Source organism: Heteronotia binoei, chromosome 11 (genome assembly GCF_032191835.1).
Source record: "Heteronotia binoei isolate CCM8104 ecotype False Entrance Well chromosome 11, APGP_CSIRO_Hbin_v1, whole genome shotgun sequence".
Classification (NCBI taxonomy): Eukaryota; Metazoa; Chordata; class Lepidosauria; order Squamata; family Gekkonidae; genus Heteronotia; species Heteronotia binoei.
Genome location: NC_083233.1, coordinates 55,669,855 through 55,692,640, shown reverse-complemented (window position 1 = coordinate 55,692,640; position 22,786 = coordinate 55,669,855). Strand labels below are relative to the sequence as shown.

Sequence of the window (22,786 nt, the reverse complement as noted above, 5' to 3'; positions counted from 1 at the left end):
CCTCGCAGTTAATTGGGCGAGCGGAGATGGCCAATAAAAGGGGAGGGAAAGAGAAGGCGACTGTTGTATGTGATTGGCTTTGGAAACTATCCTTCCAACAGGAGCTCCACCTCTTAAAAGTAGAAGCCAGAAACACCGACATAGCGTCTTGCAGGCGCGCCCTGCTGGTGGGCGTACTTAAACGCTCGCTGAGTTGTGGAAAACTTTTCAAAACTGCAGTCTTGTGAAGTTCCGTAGGAGTTAGCGATTAAGTGGGACTTGCTTTTCAACAAACATGGAAAGGGTTAGGCGGCTAGTGCAGCAGCTTTGCTGTTAATATGCATACTGCAACGTTATTATTAAATATAATACCGTTTTCGCACACAACTTACCTCGCAGTCACAATCCTGTTCCCTCTGCAGCATCCAGCCGGATTTCCCACCATCTGTGCCGGAGTTACAGTTAGTGCCGCGGCTTTTGCATAGCAAACGTAAACCGCTAAAACCCAATAAATAATGCACTTAGAAAAAAACTTTCAGCGAATGTTCCAATTTGATTTTGCCAGTCACACAGTAAAACCCAGTTGGAATGTGGTTTGAAAAGTGCATTATTTAGTGTCTTAAACCTTCAAGGGCTACAAGCTTCCTGCATATTTTTACATTTATATTGTTTTGTGTATGTATTTAAATTAGCAGACTGAGTGGAAGTCACTATCAAATCTTAAATTGTTTCCCAGTACCTCATTTAAGTCTCAAATCAGCAGACTTCTTTAAAACAAGTGACTGATCCCTCAAATAAGCTGTGAAACACCCTGTATCCTACATCCCCATGATCTGCTGACTGCCCCCTGCAAAACACAATTATAACTAGTCCAAAATTTTATTTGGCAACTCATTTTAATATGCGATGCCTCCTGCAAAACCCTGGTTCCTTATTCATGGGTGCAAGGGTGGCTGGGAATACCCTTATTTTAAAACAATACTTTGGATCAGACAGAATGGAGGATTATTTCATAGGGGACAGAAACTCTTCTGTGAGGGTGTCTCAATTGGCATGGCTAGAATGACTGGGGTTCAAAACTAGTAATCCTTATTCATAGGTATACCGGCAAGGAAAATGCTGAATCTTAAGTGAGAATGAAGCTGCAGTCGGTTCTGTTTCTACTGCAAATAATGTAAAAAAAAAAATTCTCTTTTGCTTCCATTGTACAAGAGGAGCAGGGGAGCTATGAATCTGAGTGGCAAGGCCAACAAGACAGAGAGCACCTTCCCCTTGTAGGTTGCCTCAGTTCTCTAATGGACCCAGTTCCTCCCTTTGGCTCTTATGGTTTTCTGCCCATCAACACTGCTACCGAGCACTTTTTTGGTAGAAAAAAAAACAGCAGAAGCTTCCCCATGTCTTTCCAGTGCTGAAGCCATTGGAAAGGTGTTTAAAGAAGCCTCCCCACGCCTTCCTCAGCATGCCAGCTGGAGCCTTGGTCAGCCGAGACGGAGCTCTGCTCCTGCGTGCTCCTGCCCAAAAAAAGCCCTGCTGCAAAGAGCAGAGGGCCATCCCAAGAGAGAGAACTTATCATTATCTCTTGCCCAAAGCTTCATTTTTGTGCAAGTCACACATTTAATTTCACTTTATTTCCAGTCCACCTTTCTCTTCACCCAGCTGCAACTACCCCAGGCCTTCACACATGCAGTTCCAACCTTCCCCAACTTGCAGCTGTGCAGGAAGAAACAAAAAAGCTATCTCCTTGGAGTGCTGAGCTTCCAAGAAGTGTGAAAGAATTGTTGCTCTGCTCTCTTCACGACAGAGAAGACAGGACCTATCAGCTCCTGTTGTAGGGACCGCTATACCAACTGGGATGAAAAAGTACCTGGAGAATGTAGGACTGGGCAGTGGTCTTGTGCTTTGCTTTTTCACTACAAGGTACTCCTTTCTCCCAAAAGGAAAAGAGAGATAAGATCAGTACTGTCCACCAAGGGAAGGGGGAACACCCAGCTTTGCTAATCCCTGATTCCAGCACTGAATATGAACCTTACCTCTAGCATATAGTAAAACCTTCACAGACCAGCAAGGCTAAGATCTGAACTATGAGCATGTAGCCAATTAGCACAATTTTTTCGTCTGAACTTACAAAGTAGGTTTTATTTGATGTTAAATGTTTATTAAATTTACATCCTGCCCTTCCCAAAGTAAGATGAGGAGCAAGCTCCAGTTCCCAAAATAGTTTGTTCTCATTGATCCATGTGTTTACAACCTACAGTGTGATTAGGTTTCTAGCAGATTACTTAAATTCAACCCATTACCCTGGGAGGATAACCAATAATCTACATATACTTGGTAAGGACACTGAAAATTATGGCAAAATTTTATTAGCATCATCACAGGAATTTTAAAAGGGGGAAAAGGCAGAATTAGAAGTTTACAAAGTAGAGGGGGAGGAGAGAAAATATGTCAACCCACAGAAGAACCTCCCCCACTTGCCCTTCCCAGAACGGTTGTAGATTGAGACTCCTTTCATTCTTATATTGTACAAGAGTTAAATAGAGAACAAAGGCATACAGAGGCAACAGTTTACAGAGTGCAGAAAAGATTTTTCTTCAGAGAAAACCATGGCACATCTTCCTCTGATACTCAGCTGCCACTCTGTGAGGCTCCAATACTATAGATAAAATGTCCCAGACTTCCAAAAGATGTAAATTCACACAAATTCACACAAACCTCTACAGCCTGATCAATCCAATGTTGGCCCTAGGCTGAAGCCAGAACATGTAACTTATATGGTGAACCCAATGTGGATCTGCAAAGTGAATTCATGGGACAAATTCATTCTTCCAGTTTCCTGGGAAAACGCCTTTTTTGATTGGCTGGTCCTTGTGACAATCACAAAGCCACACCCCCTGTTCCCCAGAGCAACACTTTATGTTTTTTGTTTTTAATAAGCAATAAGTGGATCACTAAGCCAGGGAACTGGGAAAGAAAAGACTGAAATCTTGCCTGAAGTTTGATGAGGAGGGAAGGAAAAATGTGCTGGCACCTGATCCAAGTAAGTTTGTCAGCAGACATGATGGGGAAGGAGAAAGCAGAGCTTACCCTGCAGCAGAAAAGTATGAGCAACTCTTGGGAGAAGATGGGAGTAGATCTTACCCCTATACTGAGCAATTTTTTTAAATTAAAATACCTTTACCCCACGGTTTACCCGGGACTTTTTCCCCAGCAGGAATGCAATTCTGGCTGGTTTGGCATAAGGGGACATGGCTTAATATAAAAATGAGTTCATGTTGGACTTTTTCTACAAAAAAAAAGCCCTGTGTGAAACAATGGTGACATCAGGGATGTGTGGCCTAATATACAATGAGTTCCTGCTGGGCTTTTTCTACAAAAAAAAGCCCTGCCTGTACCCCACCCCTGACCAATAGCCCAGGCCAGCTCGATCCTGTCAGATCTTGGAACCTAAACAGGGACAAACTCCAAGGAATACCAGGGGTATGACGCAGAGGCAGGCAATGACAAAGCCACCTCTGAAATGTCTCTTGCCTAAAAACAAAGTCTAGCTCACCACGTAGTGGTACATAATGCTAAAAGAGCTAGAACTTCTGGCTGCCAAACAATCTTAGGATCTCCTAGTTATATTACACACAATGCCATATGGTAATTATTACCCCCATCTTTTCTTTTGGTTCATGTCTGAAGCCTTCTCCCAATCTAAGGAGATTTCTTGCAAATTAAGCGGCTCTTCCCCTGGAGAAAGAGTCACTTAAAGTGAAAGAAGGCTTCTTAGGCTAGAGGCAGGGTACTTGGAGGATGGATGAATGCACTCAGATATGTCTGCCTTCACCCTTCATTCCAAACTTCATTGGACCAACCCAATGGACTGTTCTCAAAACTGCTTAAGATCTGGCAGTATTTTTGCAAGCCACTATGTTGCTTCATTCCCCATCCTATTTGGTAATGCAACTGGCTACAGAAAACGTACACGAGCTGGTTAAAAAGCCACATACAAAATTTAGTGACTCATTCTTCCTTGTTATAGATACAAACTCCTCCTCCTCCTCCATTTGGTTCTCAGTTTGCAAAACTTAAGCCTGCCTAACTGTGTCCCACAATCAGAGGTGAAGGGAGCACCCTCGGTTTAGATACCTGCCGTCTGAAGACAGAGAGCCCTCAGATACTAACACACAGGGGTTGAATTCTAGCAGGAGTTCCTTTGCATATTAGGCCACACACCCCTGATGTAGCCAATCCTCCAAAAGCTTACCAAAAAGAGCCTTATAAGCTCTTGGAGGATTGGCTACATCAGGGGTGTGTGGCCTAAAATGCGAAGGAGCTCCTGCTAGAATTCCACCCCTGCTAACACATGAATGGCCAGGTGGCGGGAAGCTCCAGTGGCACAGGAAAAGGGTACTTATACCACGCCTGGACTAGAACAGAAGGACATCCAGGGTTGAATGTAGCATAGAACCAGGCTGGTACACCTGTTACTCTCTCCATTTCTACTTGCTTCTTTGCGTGCTCAGTAGCAACAAAAGTACACCAAGGCACCAATGCGGATGCATGCATATACACGCATACATACTTCAATGCACACTAGAGTTGCAGTCTCTCAGACTTTGGACATGAGATATGGTACATTTGTCCAAAAAAGGCTAGCTACCGCCACCACAGTAGCATTATATGGCATGTTGATATGCAGGGCCTAACATTAGCCACTGACAGAGATGATAAAACTTGACCCCAGATGGGTTAGCTTGGAGCTCTTTCTCCCTAGTGAAGGAAGTTCAGACTCGCCTAAAATTCCAGATCTCTAGCTTTGAGAGAAAGGCGAGTAATTCCAAATACAGCAGTTTACAGGTCATTTTTTTTTAAAAGTCATTTCCAGTTGAGCGCTGATCAATACAAAAGCTACTTACTAAGCAAACAACAAAAAAACCAAACCAATCCATCTCTCTTTCACACATGCACACAAATACACAAACACACACACTGCTTGCATTCTCTTCTCCCACCCCCAACCCCCGGGTTTCTTTCTTTCTTTTTTTTTTTTTTTTACAAAAGACAAGTTATTTTAATAGTTGTGTTTAACAAAAGCACTGAGGCTATAAGATGCAGGAACCAACACACCTGGGGCCCTGCCCAGAACAATCAGATATGAAAGTCATCAGTTGAAAATTATTTTTTTTAAAAAACCTAAATTTCATTTCAAGATATTTAAAAGTTCTGCTATTAATTCAATACTCAGTGTAGAAATCAACATTCCCCCCTCAGATCCAGCCCACCCACCCCCAAACACACAGTATTCGGTTTAATAGCAAAAAGTCAGTCATCTCTCACACAAACCACTGCAGAGAGGGAGAACTGAAGGATTCATTAAACTAGTAAGTCAACAGATGAAAGAATTATTGCTCAGAAGTTCTCCTCGAAAGGGCACATTAAACAAGAGCAAGAGAGTGACTTGTTTAATAAGGACAGAGAAAGGACAAAAGCTAATGCTAATATAGCTTAAGTTTCTCTTGCCTTCTGGAGGAAATCAGAAAATGGGTTGCATCCTGGCATGAAAACTTCACTCTCCAGGAGGGCTGGGATGACCTGCTTATCTGGATTTTCTCATACAATAATTGTATTATTGTTTTATGCCCACTCAAAGCACCTGGAATTGGAGAATGATTGGGAATGGGTGGTAGCAATAGTGGAGAATTTAGCATCCCAGGAAAAGAGCGATGTCCCCATTTCAGGAAGGTGAACACACAGAATCAGTACTTCCTGTGCATAACATATGGGGGCAAAATGCCTGGTATCCCTCCTGACACTTCCAACTCAGAGGCAAAGGCTGGAAAGCACTGTTCCCTCTAAGCTGGGCACATGAGCAGCCACTCATTAACTCAGGAAGCCCTGCTCAGCAACAATCTGGAGTCACGCAGGATCATGAGAACCAGTTTGGTGTAGTGCTTAAGTGCGCGGACTCTTATCTGGGAGAACCGGCTTTGATTCCTCTCTCCTCCACTTACACCTGCTGGAATGGCCTTGGGTCAGCCATAGCCTTCACAGGAGTTGTCCTTAAAAGGGCAGCTGCTGTAAAAGCTCTCTCAGCCCCACCTACCTCACAGGGTGTTTGTTGTGGTGGGGGGGGGAGGTAGATTGTGACCGCTCTGAGAGTCTGAGATTCAGAGTATAGGGCAGGATATAAATCCAATATCTTCTTCTTGCACTGCCCATTTTAAGATTACAACAGTTATATTCTGCTCAGGATGTGAACCACTCCACTCAGTAGGGGGGAAATTAGAAGGAACATTGGTGGAAAGAGAGCTGAATGCATGTCTGTGCCACTGAAATCACCACCCAGAATCTTGCACAGATCAGCACCTACAAATATAGCTCTCGTAGTACCTCCCTGGAAAATGGGATCTCTACTCTCCTGTTCTCCCATGTGTTCTTGGGAGAGAAAAATTCACACCTCCTGTCTCCAAGCTGAATCCATTTTGCACAGTCTGAATCCTCACTATCAAGAACACACAATGCAACCAGCCCAGGCTTGTCTTTCAAAACCCTCCCACATGAATCCTTTTGGCTTGGCTCAGCTGTCAGTCTGCGCCATTAGCAGCAGCCCTCAGCATTCCCCTGCTAAAAATACACCTTTGAACTGAATGGACCATTGGACATCTCTCTCTGGATTCCTCCTCTTTCCAAAGCAGCAGGTAAGCATCCCTGTCCCATTTCATTCTACCCTTCACATACACACACACCACACACACACACATATCCTTCTCCTCTTCCAGCCCACCTAGGCCACTGGTGGCTGAATTGTGGCCATGTTCAAAGAGCTGGGTTCTTCCTGACAGAATAGCAAAACAACGCTGACTCCAGCCTTTAACAGAAGAGTTTCAGGAAGCAGTTCTGGCAGTAGGGCTTGTCATTCTGCTCCTTGAAGGTTCCTTTGTTGAGCTGCTTGAGACAGAAGGCACAGACGAAGTGTTCCGGATGAAATTTCTTGGCCATCGCAGTAATGCAACGCCCTGTGATGGGCTTCTGGCAGCCGGAGCACAGCGAGCCACGGCGCTCGTGGTAATGCACCTCACAGTAAGGCTGCCCATCATGTTCAAAGAAGCTCCCATTGACAAAGGGAGTGAAACATTCCTATGAGGGAGGAGAAGGGCATCATCAGCAAATTAAGGGAAAAGAAAAAAGCACAGCGTTAGTTGCAAAGAGAGGCTCCATTCTAGGGAACATCAAGAGCAATTCTTACTCCACTCTAAAGAAGACAGAGGAGGTTAGCAGCCATTACTGCATCAGCCGTTTCCCAGTGTTTTTTTTTTAATAGACGCAACCAGTTTGTTCCAGCAGCTTTAAAAATCTGTAAGGCCAAAGTAATACCACAGTTATTGTATGGTATTCCAACTTGGATTAATGCCTTTGAGTCCAATATCAAAAGAGTTCAGTCCAAATTTGTTAGGAAAATCATGGGCTTACCATTCTGCGTCTCATTTGCCACTCTTTGTCTAGAAAGGCCTCAGTATGTTAGAAACTAGAGCATGGCTTATGTCAATCAAATATTGCCTACATGTGCACTATTCCACTAACTGTGGGAGTTATTTATATCAAATGCCTCGTGCAAATGGATTTCCTGCTCAGAGATTAAAATAATCACCTTAGGTTTGTCTATGGATTCTCTTTATATGCTTCCTCTTACAAACGCATATTATTTAATTAAACGCAGATATTGAATTATAAAAACTAATGAGTGCTGCAAATAAATCTTGCTGCCCTCTGAATTTTGGAATTTCCCCAACTATTGGTCATTTGCCTTCTTATTAAACAACTCTCCATGTTCCAAAATTGTGTAGAGCATTTACCCTTGCCAGATGCAATACAATCCCATCAGCAGTTATCTATGGTAGATATACAAAAATCCCACTTTTATTAAGACTTTGTATACGTCATTTAAAACAATGAGAGCTTTCACAGTTCTGCAGGGCCTGTAAAATGGCACTCTTCCGCCATGCCTTCCCATAATGGTAACTCCTATAGCAACAAATTAGGCCCATAAATCTAAACATTACTCTGGATTTATCTTACCATGCTATGGCAACCTGGGGTCCTCTTTGGAACATCTAATACTGACCATCCAGTTATATTGTTTCCATTGAAATGTTAACTGTTTGTATGAACTACTGCACTAGCACCTATTGATATTGATGTTTTAATAATTGTTTTTATGTTTTATTGCTGTTTTAACTTGTTTGGTTATTGTTTGACCCCAACCTGTAAGCCGCCCTCAGCCTGCCTTCGGTGGGCAGGGCAGGATATAAATTAAATAAATAAATAAATAAAATGATTATTGCAGAATACTACAATCCTATTCCATTATAGGGACATCCTCTTGGAGCGTTCTAATCTGATACAGATTAGAATGCCCTTCTGAACATCATTGTTTTGCACATTCTTCTGAATGACAGAAGTAATTTTGAAGCAAAGAAAGCTAATATTATTCATTCGAAAGTTTTCCGAGACATGTTAAATTTCTGCAATCTTTGGGGTGTTTCAGAAGCTAATTGTATTTCTTTTATACGGACAATGGTTAATATGGGGATGCAGCCATCCTTCTGCCCCACTTTATAATACCTTGGGGATAAGCAATTTCAAAGGAAGGGGAAAATCTGAGGTGCACTTACCCGGCAGACAAAACACTCAGGGTGCCAAAGGGTATTCAAGGCGGAGATGTAATTTTCCAGGATGGCCCGGGCACAACCTCCACATTTTGGGGCAAACATGTCAAAGTAATCCTTGCGACAGTAGGCCTTACCATCTTTCTCATGAAAGCCTGCCATGGGAGGAAGAGACAAAACAAAAAAGTCAGCTCGAGCTTGACCTTTGTACTTTAGCCTATAATCTTGCAAATTTATAAACTATTTTTCTGAAGGTCAAAGTGGTATACAGAAAATACAACAAATTAAGATAAAAATTAAAAGAACCAATGCAAGCCCCCCACACACACACACACCAAATTACTATTGTAACAAACAGAAAATGCCCAGTTGAAATACTAGGCTGCAAGGTGGAAGGTCTCAAAAAATAAGAACATGATTGCTTGGTATGAAAAATTCCACAAAGATATTGCTCAATGACCCATCTTGAACACTGTTGGTGCAGTGCTGGATTTGAGAAAAGAAAAACAGAGAGGGGAAAGAAATGTAACCCAAAAACTGGAATCAAGAACCTAAAGGTTAATATACAATAAGGGCCAAAAATTAAAAGCAGAATTAAAATAACAGCCCAAAATACGTGTATTTATTACTGAAAGTTAAAAGCATTTAGAGGCCCATCATTAGAATCCTGTGCTGCATTTGGTCTGAGCTTACATTGATTTAACATCCTAAAAGGGTAGGAACTGGTGTAAATCTTCTCAAAAACCTTTAACAAAGGGTCACAAAGGAAAAAGTGTTTCTTGGAAATTCTCCCCTCGAAGCTACATATTGCATTATTCAAGAGGAAAAAATGGGAGGTAAGCTGCAGCACATTCGTTGACATTAAACAGGTAATTTCTCTTTGGGGGAGGCTCAGAGAATGCATTCCATCGTCACAAGGTTTAATCAATAGATTTAGATTAGAAACACTAGCTGGTGATTCCTGAAGAGGTCTTGCTGATTTTGTGCCATTTGGATTGTTCAAAGTGATTCAGATACTGTGGCATGATCCCTATTTCTACTATTTGTTATACTGAATACTTTTAATACAGACAAGGGTGAACTGAAGCGTTGGCTTGGCATGCCAAATTGCTGTGAGAAGGACTAAAACTTGGATTTCCAACTTCTTACATCACAGCAATCCATTTGATGTATATTTCAAATATCAGCAGTTCCCTATTCTTGGAAACATCAAGCATGCATATGAAGCTGCTCTGTACTGAGCAATACCTACTCAGGTCAGTACCGCTTACTTTGAAGGGCAGCTGCTCGGGTCTTCCCCAGCATCTACTACCTAAGAACCTTCAGCTGGAGATGCCTGGGAGTGAACCTGGGGAGCTCAGCACGAAAAGCACGTGCTTCAGCACTGAGCCAGAGCTCCTTCAATCACAGCATTTTTGAATAGAGAGTAAGTTTTGAGCTAGGGTTTGGGTGAGCAGTCAGATCTTTGACTCCAACTGATTGTGACTGCAGTGGAGTTGCAGATTTTGGCAGTTAGCAAAATTGTCTTTGGGCTTATGAAAGTTTAATTTCAGGGATGCTGTGCTTTTTTGTGTTAAGTGCCATCAAACTGCTTCCGACTTATAGTGATCTTATGAATAAATTACCTCCAAAACCTATTGTTAACAGCCATTCGCAGGCCTTGCAAATTGCAGACTGTGGCTTCTTTTTGGTTTTTTTTCTAAATATGTGTGTGCGTGTGTGCACCTGGAAGTCACGGTAACCTCTGGTGACTGTCCCTACTGTGGGCCTGCAGGAATTGCAGTGTGGTGGTTGAATAAAGCCTGCCCCTGTCTTCCCGAGTCGACTGCTGGTATTTCAAGGTCTTCCATCCAAGTATTTGCCAGAGTTGACCCTGCTTAACTTCTGAGATCTGACGAGATCAGGCTTGCCCAGGCTATCCGGGTCTGCGCTGACTGTGGGTTCTTTTATTGAGTCAATACATCTCATTATTGAGTCCCTCTTTTCCCACTGCCTTCAGCTTTATTGTCTAGCACTGCCTAGCATTGTCTTTTCCAGTGGCTCATTTTCTCATAATGTGATCAAAGTATGACGGTCTCAATTTGGTCATTTTAGCTTCTAGGGAGAGTTCAGGCTTGGTTTGGTCTAGAACCCACTAACAAACTGATCTCTCTGTGACTCATTTTTTTCACACAGCACCTCTGATTCCTGAAAACAGCACTAAACAACCATATGCAATCATACTGCCCTAAGATGATTTGCTCTACACAGTTTTTTTGTGATGACATTAAGAATTATTGCAGCATAATGGCTAGGAGAGATGGTGCTATGGATTAGAAAGTCCCCAGTTCAAATCTTACTTCTGCCACTGAACATAATAGGTAGACTTAGGAAAGCCACTCTTTCTTTTAGAATCCCCATCCACACTATGGGCATAATAATGACTGCAATACTCACAAGGTGTTATAAAATTGACAAGGTAACCTTGGGGACCCTAAACTAGGTGGAAAGGCAGCATACAAATGCTTTAAATATTCTTTATTTTTAGTTGTGTGTGTACATGTACGGGATATTTTTTGAATTCTTGTCTACATGTATGCGAAGTTCTCTGAACCCCCAACAGCATTATGTAACTACTAGATGTTTCTATTATTAAGGTTACCCAAATGGGCTATGGACTAGAATGGTCCAAGCTAGCATATTGTCAGATTCAGAAACTAACCAGGCCCCGGTTAGCAACTGGATGAGAGACCACTAGGGAAATCCAAAGTCACTGCACAAAAGCAGACAATGGTCAACCACCTCTGAGACTTTTTTGCCTTGGAAACCCCCATGAGGAGTCACCATGACGACTGCGATTTGAAAGCACTTTATGTACAAAAAAGGGACACAACATTAAGTTTTTTGCATTGCAAAAAAGTGGCCACAGTTTCAGCACCAGCCACTGTATTTTAGTATCTTTTCATTATTCCTGAAATGCAATACTTGGAGGTGGTTTCAAAAGATAGCTGTGTCGGTCTGAAGAAGAAGAGCTAGATTCGAAGTCTGAATAGGCTGTGTTGGTCTGAAGAAGAAGAGCTACCTTACACACCAACAAAAGTTTCAGGGTATCTGTTGGAGGCAACTTTGACTCTCTAAAGTTCATACTCCAAAAACCTTGTTGGTTTCTAAGATGCTACTAGACTTGAACCTGGCAGTTCTGCTTGGAGGCAATTTAACACATTTGGTTTGCATGATTTGTCAATCAGCCTCAACAAACATACCTTCAGGGCCAAAGAATGCTCCACACTGTGCACAGAAGAAGTGTTCTGGGTGCCATGTCCGATCCAGCGCTGTCACCACTTTCTGATAGGGAGAAACCATAAGCGTTACGCATGTGGCCAAAATTAAAATGACATAGCAGTCAAGGTGGTGAACTAGGATCTGAGAGACCTAAGTTCAAATCCCAACTCTGGATGACCACTAGGCCAGTTGCCTCCACTCAGTCTAAACAACCCTGTGAAGGAAGTGTGGGGATAAAATGGAGGAAGGGAGAATGATGTACACTGCTCTGAGCTCCTGGTTGCAGGGGAAGCCAGACAAAAGCATACTAACTTTAATAAATAAATCAGACCTGGGGAGTATGGGGGAATACAAGAAGTAACCAGAGCAGGAATGCATTTCAACCTGGGGAGCTGAATTCATCTGTGAGACTGACCTGCTAGCCATTTATGGCCCCCCCATCTGCAGATAAGTAAATCCACACATGGAGGCTAAACAGAGGTTTCTGCAAACTCAAAGGACCCCCTAGGTGTGCTGAAAATTCTGAAATCAATATATAAGGGGTTATGATAGACCTTTAAAGGATGCACTAGCCTGTAAATGGTGGACACCTGCATTGCTGATAAGGATAGTACTTACTATGGCGTTCCTACTATTATGCGTGCTAATTAGAGAAAGCTAGGGTGAGTGATTCCGACAGTGAGACATAAATAATTTTCATATTTTTCAAGCTATGAGTATTTGTAGTATGCCCTATCTGTATGTTATGTGGTTATTGTTTTGTAGAATTCATTTGGCACTACTGGACCTGGAAAACTGTACAATACTCATAAGAATGGTCCCTAGAAGAAGGATTTGAGATCCGAAACGGCTTGCAAAGCGGACTGGTTCTCTGTTGGACCATCTGTTTTTTATACTGGACTGAATGTAATTGAGTGGCTTTCAGTCACATAAGGGCAGTAGGAGCACTGAGTAACTTCTGAGGTTTTAACTTGGTGATACGTACTGATAATATTCATTTTGTATTTGATACTTATTATTCACAACAAGTTAAAATTGCATTTTATATGGAGAGTTCTTTCTTTTTGTTGTGGCTTAGTCTCTCCTCCATGGTCCCGTTTACATTGTGACGGCACTGGGCCCTGCAGCAGAGGAGGATGCCAGCAGCTGCCTATCAACCACAATGAAAAAATGCCGGCAGCAAAGCTGGGCCAGCCTCAGCACAGAGGGATGTTGACTGCTGCTCTGGCCCAGATGCAGCAGTGGTTGCTGGCAGTCTGTGCAGACCTAGTGGGAGCAGAGAAGGACGTTGGCCACCACTGTGGACCAGGGTGCAGAGGATGCTGCCAGATGCTGTGGGCCCAGGCACAGCAGCAAACAATGCTGGCAACCACTGAGTGGTGGTGGAGCCTCACCAGCTTCAGTGATGGGGAGCATATGGGATTCCCCCCCCCACAAGACTCCCACTCCCCCCACTGAGCCATAAGGTGTGGGGAATTGGCACTAATGGGGGTGAGGGATTTCTCCCACACACAAGTATCACGGGTCCCCACCTGTGAAATTCTAGAATTTTCCAATCCTCAGCCTTCTTGGAAGATGTCTTACAAAAGAGCATTTCCACTGCCTACTCAAACAATATGAGCACATGAAGTTCCTTCATGCTGAATCAGATTAGTGGTTGGTCAAGGTCAGTGTTGTCTGCTCAGACTGGCAGCTGCTCTCCAGGCAGAGGTCTTTCACATCACCTAGTCCTTTTAACTGGAGATTGATCCTGTGACCTTCTGCATGCAAAGCAGATGCTCTACCACTCTAACTTCTATACCACACTGTCCAATTCCTCAGTAGTTTACAGCAAGATAAGGGACAGGGGACAAACAATATCAAGATATTGAAGAGATTAATCGCCTTATAGTCCTGTGACCTCACAACCATCACAGCCTAGAAATGTTTTTAAAAAGTGAACTGAGAAAGTGGTAGGCAGAGACATCACAGGTTAAGACCCAGACAGAGAACTGAAGACAAATGGAATGCTAAACAGCGAGTAAAACTTAAAGAACACCATTGGAAATAACAGTTCCTCTGCCCCAACCATTGATTGCATTCTTGTTGTGATGAGGCATTTGAAGCCTACAAAGGTGACCACAAGGACAGAACCAAGAATGGACAGATTATTATAAAGCAATTAGACTGTGATCTTAGCTAAATACCCTGAAGGGTGTAAACTTGACATGTCTTTGGCATAAGGCCAAAGGAATTCTAAACCTACCACCTGAAATAATCCTGATATATAAGCTCAGAATTTTCCCACCTGTTTCATTTCTGCAGGTGGGGCCTGTGGCTCAGTGGCAGAGTATCTGCTCTGAATGCAGAAGGTCCCAGGTTGGAGCTCCAGCATCTCCACTTAACAGATCATGTAGCAGATGATATGAGAAACCTCTGACTAAGACTCCAGAGAGCTAATGCTAGCCTTGACAGATCAATGGTCTGACTTACTATAAAATGTTTTGTTAAGTCCTCAAAGACTGAATTCTTTAAAAAACAAAACCCTGCTTTTAAATATTTGAATAAGGCATCTGGTATCAAAAGCCTCTCGTATTCTAAAATACCCAAGGAACCAGCTTTTCCCCATATGAGCCTGTGACACAAATTATGACATGCAGACAAGCAAGCCCCAACTGGAGGCTGCCCCATTCTAAAAAGTGAGTACTGCAGTGCCACAGGCTTGGGCCATCTTCCTGAACCAGTTCAGAATGCTTCATCCCTCCAAGCCTTTTTGCAAGGTAGGCAAAGTCTGGCAAAATATTTGCTTCATGTCACTGTTATGATTTGGAGGTACTAGATTTAATTGTATCAGTTCATACTGTCACTTATTATAGCAATATGGCAGGGGTGGCCAACAGTAGCTCTCCAGATGTTTTTTGCCTACAACTCCCATCAGCCGCAGCCAGGATGGCCAATAGCTGGGGCTGATGGGAGTTGTGGGCAAAAAACATCTGGAGAGCTACCGTTGGCCACCCCTGCAATATGGTATTGAATTCTTTCTACTGTTCTGAGTTTCAGAAGAACAGCATAGGTGCTTTGAGACACACAGATCAAGACTGGAACTGACAAAAATGAAGGCTGTGAGTGACTCTATAAGCATGCATGATGCCAAGCTAGACTACAACCTATAAGGAGATGAGGGGTCTCCTTGACTATTGTGCAGCAGTTTTCAGAGGGTAGTCATGTTGGTCTACAGTAGAACAGCTACATTCAAGTGCAGTAGCACCTCAGAGAAAGATTTTCAGGGCATCAGATACTACGCAGCAGATTCTGTGCGATATCCAGGATACAGTTAATCCTAATTTAAAGGTTACTGGTTGAACCAGCAAAAAAGAAAAAATATATACTAATTAAAGTATGTGCTATTGAAGATAATGTGACTGCAGCTTCTCTGTTACATAATATGGAAGAGTCCATCAAAACAGGCAAAAATTAGCACAGATTTGCTCAAATTAGCATAAAGATCTGGCTGACTTCTTGGTCCATACCTCTAGACCCTCACCAGCTACACCTCTACATTGTCTCCAAACACCACAGGTAAGTAAATGCAAGAATGTCTACCTATTAAAAACTGGTGTAGCTTGGTGGTTGAGAGCATACAAGGTTGAAGTCATGAACTCAAGGAAAGCCCTCTCAGCCTCTGCTTTCACTTGTAACAGGGCCTAACTTCCAAGGTGGTTGTACAAATTAGCTAAACTGCTCAGATCCAGAATATCTCCGATATCTTTTTACCCATCCATTAATTTCCTCAGCTGAGGCCCTGCTCCAGCTTCCTCCTTTTTTAGACAACAAGAAGCAGGGCCTTTTAGTGGTGGTGCCCCAAATTTGGAATACCCTCCCCCCAGCACTAAACCTGATTTTTTTTTCTGACCTCAGAAGGCCTTTTTTGTTCCGTCATGCTTTTATATTAGCTTTTCTATGTCGTTCTTGCCACTTAAAATTGCTGTGATTATATGAACTGTTTTAGAATTTTATTTTGTTCTTTATAAGAGATGGATTTTCAGGGTATCAGAGATGGATTTTTCATTGTGGCACTTCCTCCTGCCTGGCACTGTGTACAATCAGTTCTGTTTGCCTGAGTCTTTTTAATGTTTACTCGTCTTGAACTGCTTCATATCTGTTGTTTTACTTGGTTTTATTTTATGACTGTGATCAGTCTGCTAAAGACTTCACAGTGACTGAAACTGGTTTGTTATTAAATCAATCCATTATTAAAAGTCTTCAGCTGATGTACTTTGCTAATTTCAAATGTTTCCATTGACAACCCTGAAGGCCATGGGTTGGATGTCATGTGTCCATAGCAAGAAGCCTCCCGTTATGAGAGATTCACCTCTTGCAAAACAAAATAAACTCCACAGTTGCCTTAACTAACCCCTTAGCAATCATCTTTTGCAGCAGGGAAAAATTTGCCTGGAGGGGGGGGGGGAAGTGTCACAACTTGCAGATGGATCCATGGGAACCCATATATGATGGAAAGGCAGGGTTTTAAAAGAAACCTTGCATATATATGTGCATTATCATAAAACACAACATGATAGTCGGAACTGGATTGCCAACAATCACTGAATAAGATAACAGAAAGGAAAACACAGTGTATTAAAGGGCAAGAACAAAACAAAACCACAGTAAATACTGGCTGATAAACTAATGAAATATATCCTGACCTCTTATTCAGTAACTCATTCCATTATTTGTGAAAAACATTTATAAGTCAGAAGAATAGCAAAATGAATTCAAGTATAAACATAATTGTCACAAAATACCATACAATGTGGATAGAAAATTGAATAAAACGCAATGTTGACTAAATCAACTTTATACAGAACATCTGAACAATTCCAAATAGAAACTGCATCAAGAAATTGCATCTATGTAGTTGATTTGACTTTGAGGAAGACCATCAGTGAAACAAGATGAAACCTGGGTGTTTGTCAGTCGGAACTTCCATTGATTTTTGATGCAATTTCTGTTTGGAACTGTTCAGATGTTCCATGTAAAGTTGATTTTGTCAGCATTATGATTTATTCAATTTTCTATCCACATAGTGGTATTTTGTGAAAATTATATTTATACTTCAATTAATTTTGCCATTCACCTGACTTATAAATGCTTTATACAATTGATGGGATGAGTTATTGAATAAGAGATCAGGAAACACTGTTTTAGATAACGATCACTGACTAACCAAAGGATAAAGCACAGCTAAGCAGGTTTGATGTAGCCCACAGGCCACCTACTCAGAAATAAAAGCCAGCATGGCATTGAAAGTTAAAGCGTTGGACCAAGATCTGAGAGACCCAGGTTCACATACCCCCTCTGACATGGAAACTCACTGGGTGACCTTGCGCCAGGTCTTACTTAGAGCCAGTTTGGTATAGTAGTTAAGTGTGCAGACTCTCATCTGGGAGAACTAGGTTTGATTCCCCACTCTTCCGCTTGCATCTGCTGGAATGGCTTTGGCATAACTTCAGCATAGCTCTTGTAGAGCAGTCCTTGAAAGGGCAGCTTCTGGGAGAGCTCTCTCAGCCCCACCTACCTCACAAGGTGTCTGTTGTGGGGGAGGATGGTTAAGGAGATTGTAAGCCGCTCTGAGATTCAGAGTGAAAGGCAGGGTATAAATCCAATATCATCTTTTTCTTACAACTCAACCTACCACACAGAGTTTGGTTGTGGTGCAGATAAAATGAGGCAAATGACGCTAAGTGGCTTTGGGTCTCCAAATACACTGGATATAAATTAATATATACACAAATCCAAATGCATATAGAGCACTACACACATATCAGGGACTCACATCCAAGATGGGGCCATTGCAGTAGTAGCAGCGTGGAGAGAAGAGGTTATGATAGTCCTTCTCGCAGTAGGGCTGACTGTCGCGTTCAAAGAAGTTCCGCGACCCTATCTCCTCCTGGCAATGGGTACAGACAAAGTGCTCAGGGTGCCACGTCTTCCCCATCGCTGTAACAACCTGAAGGGGGTGAGGGGAGAGGAGAGGAAAGAAGAGAGACCTGACTTCAGCAGATGCTTCACCTCCCAGGTGTGGGCATCTCACATGACAACTCATCAGGCAGAGCTCAGCACAAATCAGAGAATCTTCTACTAACTCGGGTGGATCCTTGGACTGGGGTAGCATGAAAACTGAATTACCTATCATCTCAGGAGAGGGCAGTCCCTCAAGGGCAGGGCAGAGGTCACTGGAGGAGCTTACAGCGTACCTGGCCAGTGGATAAATAGAGTACTTCAGTTTCTTCGGCATCACCAGTCCATTCATCCATTTGCTTTTAATAGCCCTCCCAGGTATAGCTCAAGATTCTCCCATTGGGGGATGGTTTCTTCAGACTCACCTGCCCAGCAATTGGTTTCTTGCACGCTCCGCAGACACCTTTGGCGACTGTCGCTACTCCGAGTTTGTTCAAGTCAGATTGGAGGCTTCCGAGCATGCTGTCCAACTGGCTGCCAGGCTTTGGAGGAGTTGAGGATGGGTAGCTATTCCCACCTTTCCCTTGGGACATGAACTGCAAGAGAGAGCCAAATCAGAGAGTGTAAGATGAGCATTCTGCTTTAAGCCCTTCTCCTCACAGAAGACCACCATGCCTTCTTGTGATCTCTTGGAAGTGGATAGGAGAATTACTATCTCAGACACAAAACTCAAGCACAGAATGCAGCGAAGACTTAAAAGAACAAGGCCAGAATGAGAGATTTCAAGAACTCTGTCAGAGCAAGCTGCCCAAACCAAGAAAGTGAATGGTTTGAGTATCTCCAAGAGCAACTATTAACAAGCAAAAGACGCGTCCTAAGCAGATTAAATAGATAAACGGTTATGTGAGCTAATGGTAGGGGGCTTTAAAAATTTCTCAGGAAGACAGGTAAGGATACTTTCCAAAACAAACTGCTTTGTAAATAAACAATGCCAAAAACGTGCAAGAAAGCCACACAATATACTTATATATTACTTTTTTAAAATTATGGAATTCAGGACAACATACACAGGATTCTCCCTTCAGGCACTGACCAGGTAGAAACCTATTCAGCTTTAGCACAGCTGTCACATCATGCACCCTCAGTCCAAATGCTGAGGCAGTGAGAATTATCTCTTCATCATGAATCAGAAGTTAATCTGTGACTCAGCTGTAAGTATATGAGGATTTATGCTGCACACTTTTAAATACTGTCTTTTAGGGAAAGAAAATATGCCTAATCTGCCAGCTGTTCCAATGAAGACTGGGGCAGGGAGGGAACCAACGGAGAAGGACAAGCACACCACAAACCCCACCTCATACATGCACAGACATGTACAGAACATGTACATATGCACCCTGCCATGAGCTTCTATGGCAAAAACATGATCAAGATGTGATGGCATTGCTTTACTCTGCTCTGGTAAGACATCACCTGGAGTATTGTGTTCAGTTTTGGGCACCACATTTTAAGAAGGATATAGACAAGCTGGAATGGGTCCAGAGGAGGGCAACAAAGACCAAGTCCTATGAGGAAATGTTGAAGGAGCTGGGGATTTTTAGCATGGAGAGGAGACGGCCGAGAGGTTATATGATCACCATCTTCAAGTACTCGAAGGGCTGTCATATAGAGGATGGTGTGGAATTGTTTTCTGTGGCCCAGGAAGGTAGGACCAGAACCAATGGGTTGAAATTAAATCAAAAGAGTTTCTGGCTCAACTTTAGGAAGAACTTCCTGACCGTTACAGCGATTCCTCAGTGGAACAGACTTCCTTGGGAGGTGGTGGGTTCTCCTTCCTTGGAGGTTTTTAAACAGAAGCTAGATGGCCATCTAACAGCAATGAAGATCCTGTGAATTTAGGGGGAAGTGTTTGTGAGTTTCCTGTATTATGCAGGGGGTTGGACTAGATGACCCTAGAAGTCCCTTCCAACTCTATGATTCTATGTCTCAAACAGTCATTTTGCCCTTCAGAGCTTGTGGCAACAAAATTCCTCCTTTTGCCTTCTTCTCCTAGAAAAGGCAGTTCATGCTCAGCATTTAACAGAACCAAAAGTCTGCATTTAGGAAACTTCTGGCATAGAATATTATGGTCTAAGGAGGAATACTATGGTGTAAATGATGGATAATAGTACTTCACAAGCCAGGGAGACAGGGAGAAAATGCAAGAAGGAAGAGAAAGAAACAACTGGAAAGTTCCCTACCCTTAAACCAAATCTCCCTCCTCCAGATACTACAAGATCTTAGGAACCCGAGCAAGCCAATTTCTCTCATATCTTTCTGGTTTTCCCCACCCTCCTCATTTTTTCCTTCACTGTCAACTGCTCTTAACCGTTTATGTCTTCTAGAGCACATTTGGGTCTCCTCAGGCTATTTTCTTTTTTTCTTTAACTAAAACATTTTTAATATTTGGGGAGTCCCCTGAATACATAGAGAGACCCCTATGCTGTCTGTGGATGTCCTGGTCTTTTCTGATTGGAACAAACAATGTAATTTACTAGTAGATATAGTATTTACTAGTAAAGTCAGCTGGAACTCATTTGCATATTAGGTCACACCCCCTGACACCAATCAGACAGAACTGCATTCCTGTGCGTTCCTGCTACAAAGGAACTTTTTTTGAGCAGGAAAGCCCACCTTTCTGCCCTCACCAGAACATAATGACATGAAAGCTCTGCTTTTGGCTGATGTACAACTTATTTGCACATGTGTACACACAATATCAGCTTCTGAGATTTCATCTGGTATCAACAGCACGCTTTCAGTTATGTCTTGGAGCTGGTGTGATACAGTGACTAAGAGAATAAGCACAATCTGGGAAGTTCCTGGTGCAAAGCTTCCTAGTTTGGTCTTCAGTCAGCTCCTCTCCATCCCATTTCTGCTGGCAGGCTTTTTCTGCCAGCGTCATCAAACAAATCCATACACACTAAAGAAAGACCTCTACAGTTAGAAATGGATTTGCACACCAAAAGACTGACAACACTCTTCCAAAGTAGGGCTCAACCAAAGTGTTTGGGCCAAAGATGGAAAACCTCCCTTTAAGTGACATGGGGCACACCAGTGAGCTCCCTCGCACAAACTTCCTAGAAATAAAAGCAAATGTTGCACAGTGCTCTAATGTAGATCCCCTACATTACAAGGACACTTGGGCCTCATGGATCAGAAATAAATATTTCCTATTCTATGACCCTTCATGACATCCAAAATCTGCAGCCCAAGGAAGACCCTTTACCATGTTTTGGTAAGACTTCTCTATGCAATCAAATCATTTTGGGAGCAAGCTCCTTAAAGATAATACACCATATGAACACATCCTGCTTAGTAACAAAGCTGGAGACACCAGAGGTGTTACCATGAGATTTATCCATGCAACATAGGAAAGAGTGGCAAGACACCCAACTGGTTTATCCTCTAGAACAGCCAAATGACTAGAGAGAATGCAGACTGTCCAGAAAAAAAACCCCTCACATACAAAAAGCATTATTATGGGAACAAATAGGTCAATGACCAAACAGCAAAGCTATCCCCACCTCTTCCAGAGGAATTCAGTGAACTTCACTGTGGATTCCAGAAGCATTGTGTCAATTCTGCATGGCCATCCCTTGAATTACCAAATTTAAAGAATGCAAAGCCAATCAAATCTGCAGTGGCTAATCAGAAGTACTGCTGAGTGGAAGTCCCACCTTACCCTGCCCATTTTCTAAAAACACTTGGGAGAGCACCAGGGAAGGTACTGGAGGGCAATATGGTGCCCATAGTCACCATGTTGGAGACCCCTGGTCTAAATGGACTAATGGTCTTGATAAGTATTGGGCAGTTTCATATCTGATGGAGCACAACAGCTCACAAAGTAAAACCTGTTGCTCTAGAGGGGGGTCCACAGGATGGTGTCCTTCTGCAAAGATATCAGCAGGGCTCTTTTTCTAGCAGGAGCTCCTCTGTATATTAGGCCACGTCCCCCTGATGTAGCCAATCCTTCAGGAGCTTAGAGGACTCTTAGTACAGGACCTACTGCAAGCTCCAGGAGGATTGGCTACATCAGGGGTCGTGGCCTAATATGCAGAGGAGCTCCTGCTAGAAAAAGAGCCCTGGATATCAGTTATGGATGCAAAAGCCTTTTACAGACAGGATTTATATAATAATAGGCATAGGAGCCTGCAAATAAGTTGATCAAAGTCACTAGTTCCCTTCAAAAAAACAAATGGTCTGCCTAACTTCATGTGCCTATCTTAATCACCTGTGATGTAAAAGAAACTTGGGTTTTGTACCATTTCCCCAGCTGGTCACTTGGAACAATCTTTACTCACCAGAGGACCAGGCAAGTGACAATATACAAGCATCCATCCCCACCCCCCAGAAATGCACTACTCCACCAACATGAGCCAAGAAAGCAATTACCACAGTGACAAACAAACATCCAAGCCATGAGTACCAAAGCAAAGTAAACAAAAAATCCCAAAGCATTCCCAGCCCATACGCTCTTCATTAGAGATATTATGTAAGCTTCCTATTTGAGTCCTGATCTCTGTAAGTTTCCAATATAAGCCTGCAACATGCCAGCATTCTTTAACTCATTAAACTGATTGAATTTTCATTGCCATTTCTCCCATTCTCCAGCCAAACTCACATCCTTGCAAAGGTCATGCCACAAGTTTTGTGGACTCACGCCTGTTCAAAGAAGGCTCCTGCGGCTTCTAAATTTAAATGTATGTTTCAGAAACAAGCAGACCATGCTTCAAGAGAAATCACAATCATATCTCCCCCCAGTTCTGTTCATGCCACAGATCAACTTCTACGCTACAAGAACCATTTTCCACACGGCATACTAGAGTGGTAATGAGTGAAAATATCCTGCCTTCTCAGGGGTGGGTGGGCGGGCAGCAAGGACACAAGAGCCACGATCCAGAAGAGGAGTATAA

The 22,786-nt window shown here is 42.8% G+C and overlaps 1 protein-coding gene across 1 annotated transcript in view; it reads right to left on the bottom strand.

Annotated features, from left to right (window-relative positions):
• Positions 1-6,728: 6,728 nt before the first annotated feature.
• Positions 6,729-22,786, bottom strand: part of PXN (paxillin) — a 72,198-nt gene continuing 56,140 nt past the window's right edge. Inside the window, exons 7-11 of the mRNA XM_060249618.1 lie at positions 18,257-18,427; positions 17,707-17,880; positions 11,873-11,954; positions 8,637-8,785; positions 6,729-7,101 (exon numbers count right to left, since the gene is read on the bottom strand). Of these exons, the coding sequence (XP_060105601.1) occupies positions 6,835-7,101; positions 8,637-8,785; positions 11,873-11,954; positions 17,707-17,880; positions 18,257-18,427 (843 nt within the window). The 3' untranslated portion in view covers positions 6,729-6,834. The remainder of the gene's footprint in view (positions 7,102-8,636; positions 8,786-11,872; positions 11,955-17,706; positions 17,881-18,256; positions 18,428-22,786) is intronic.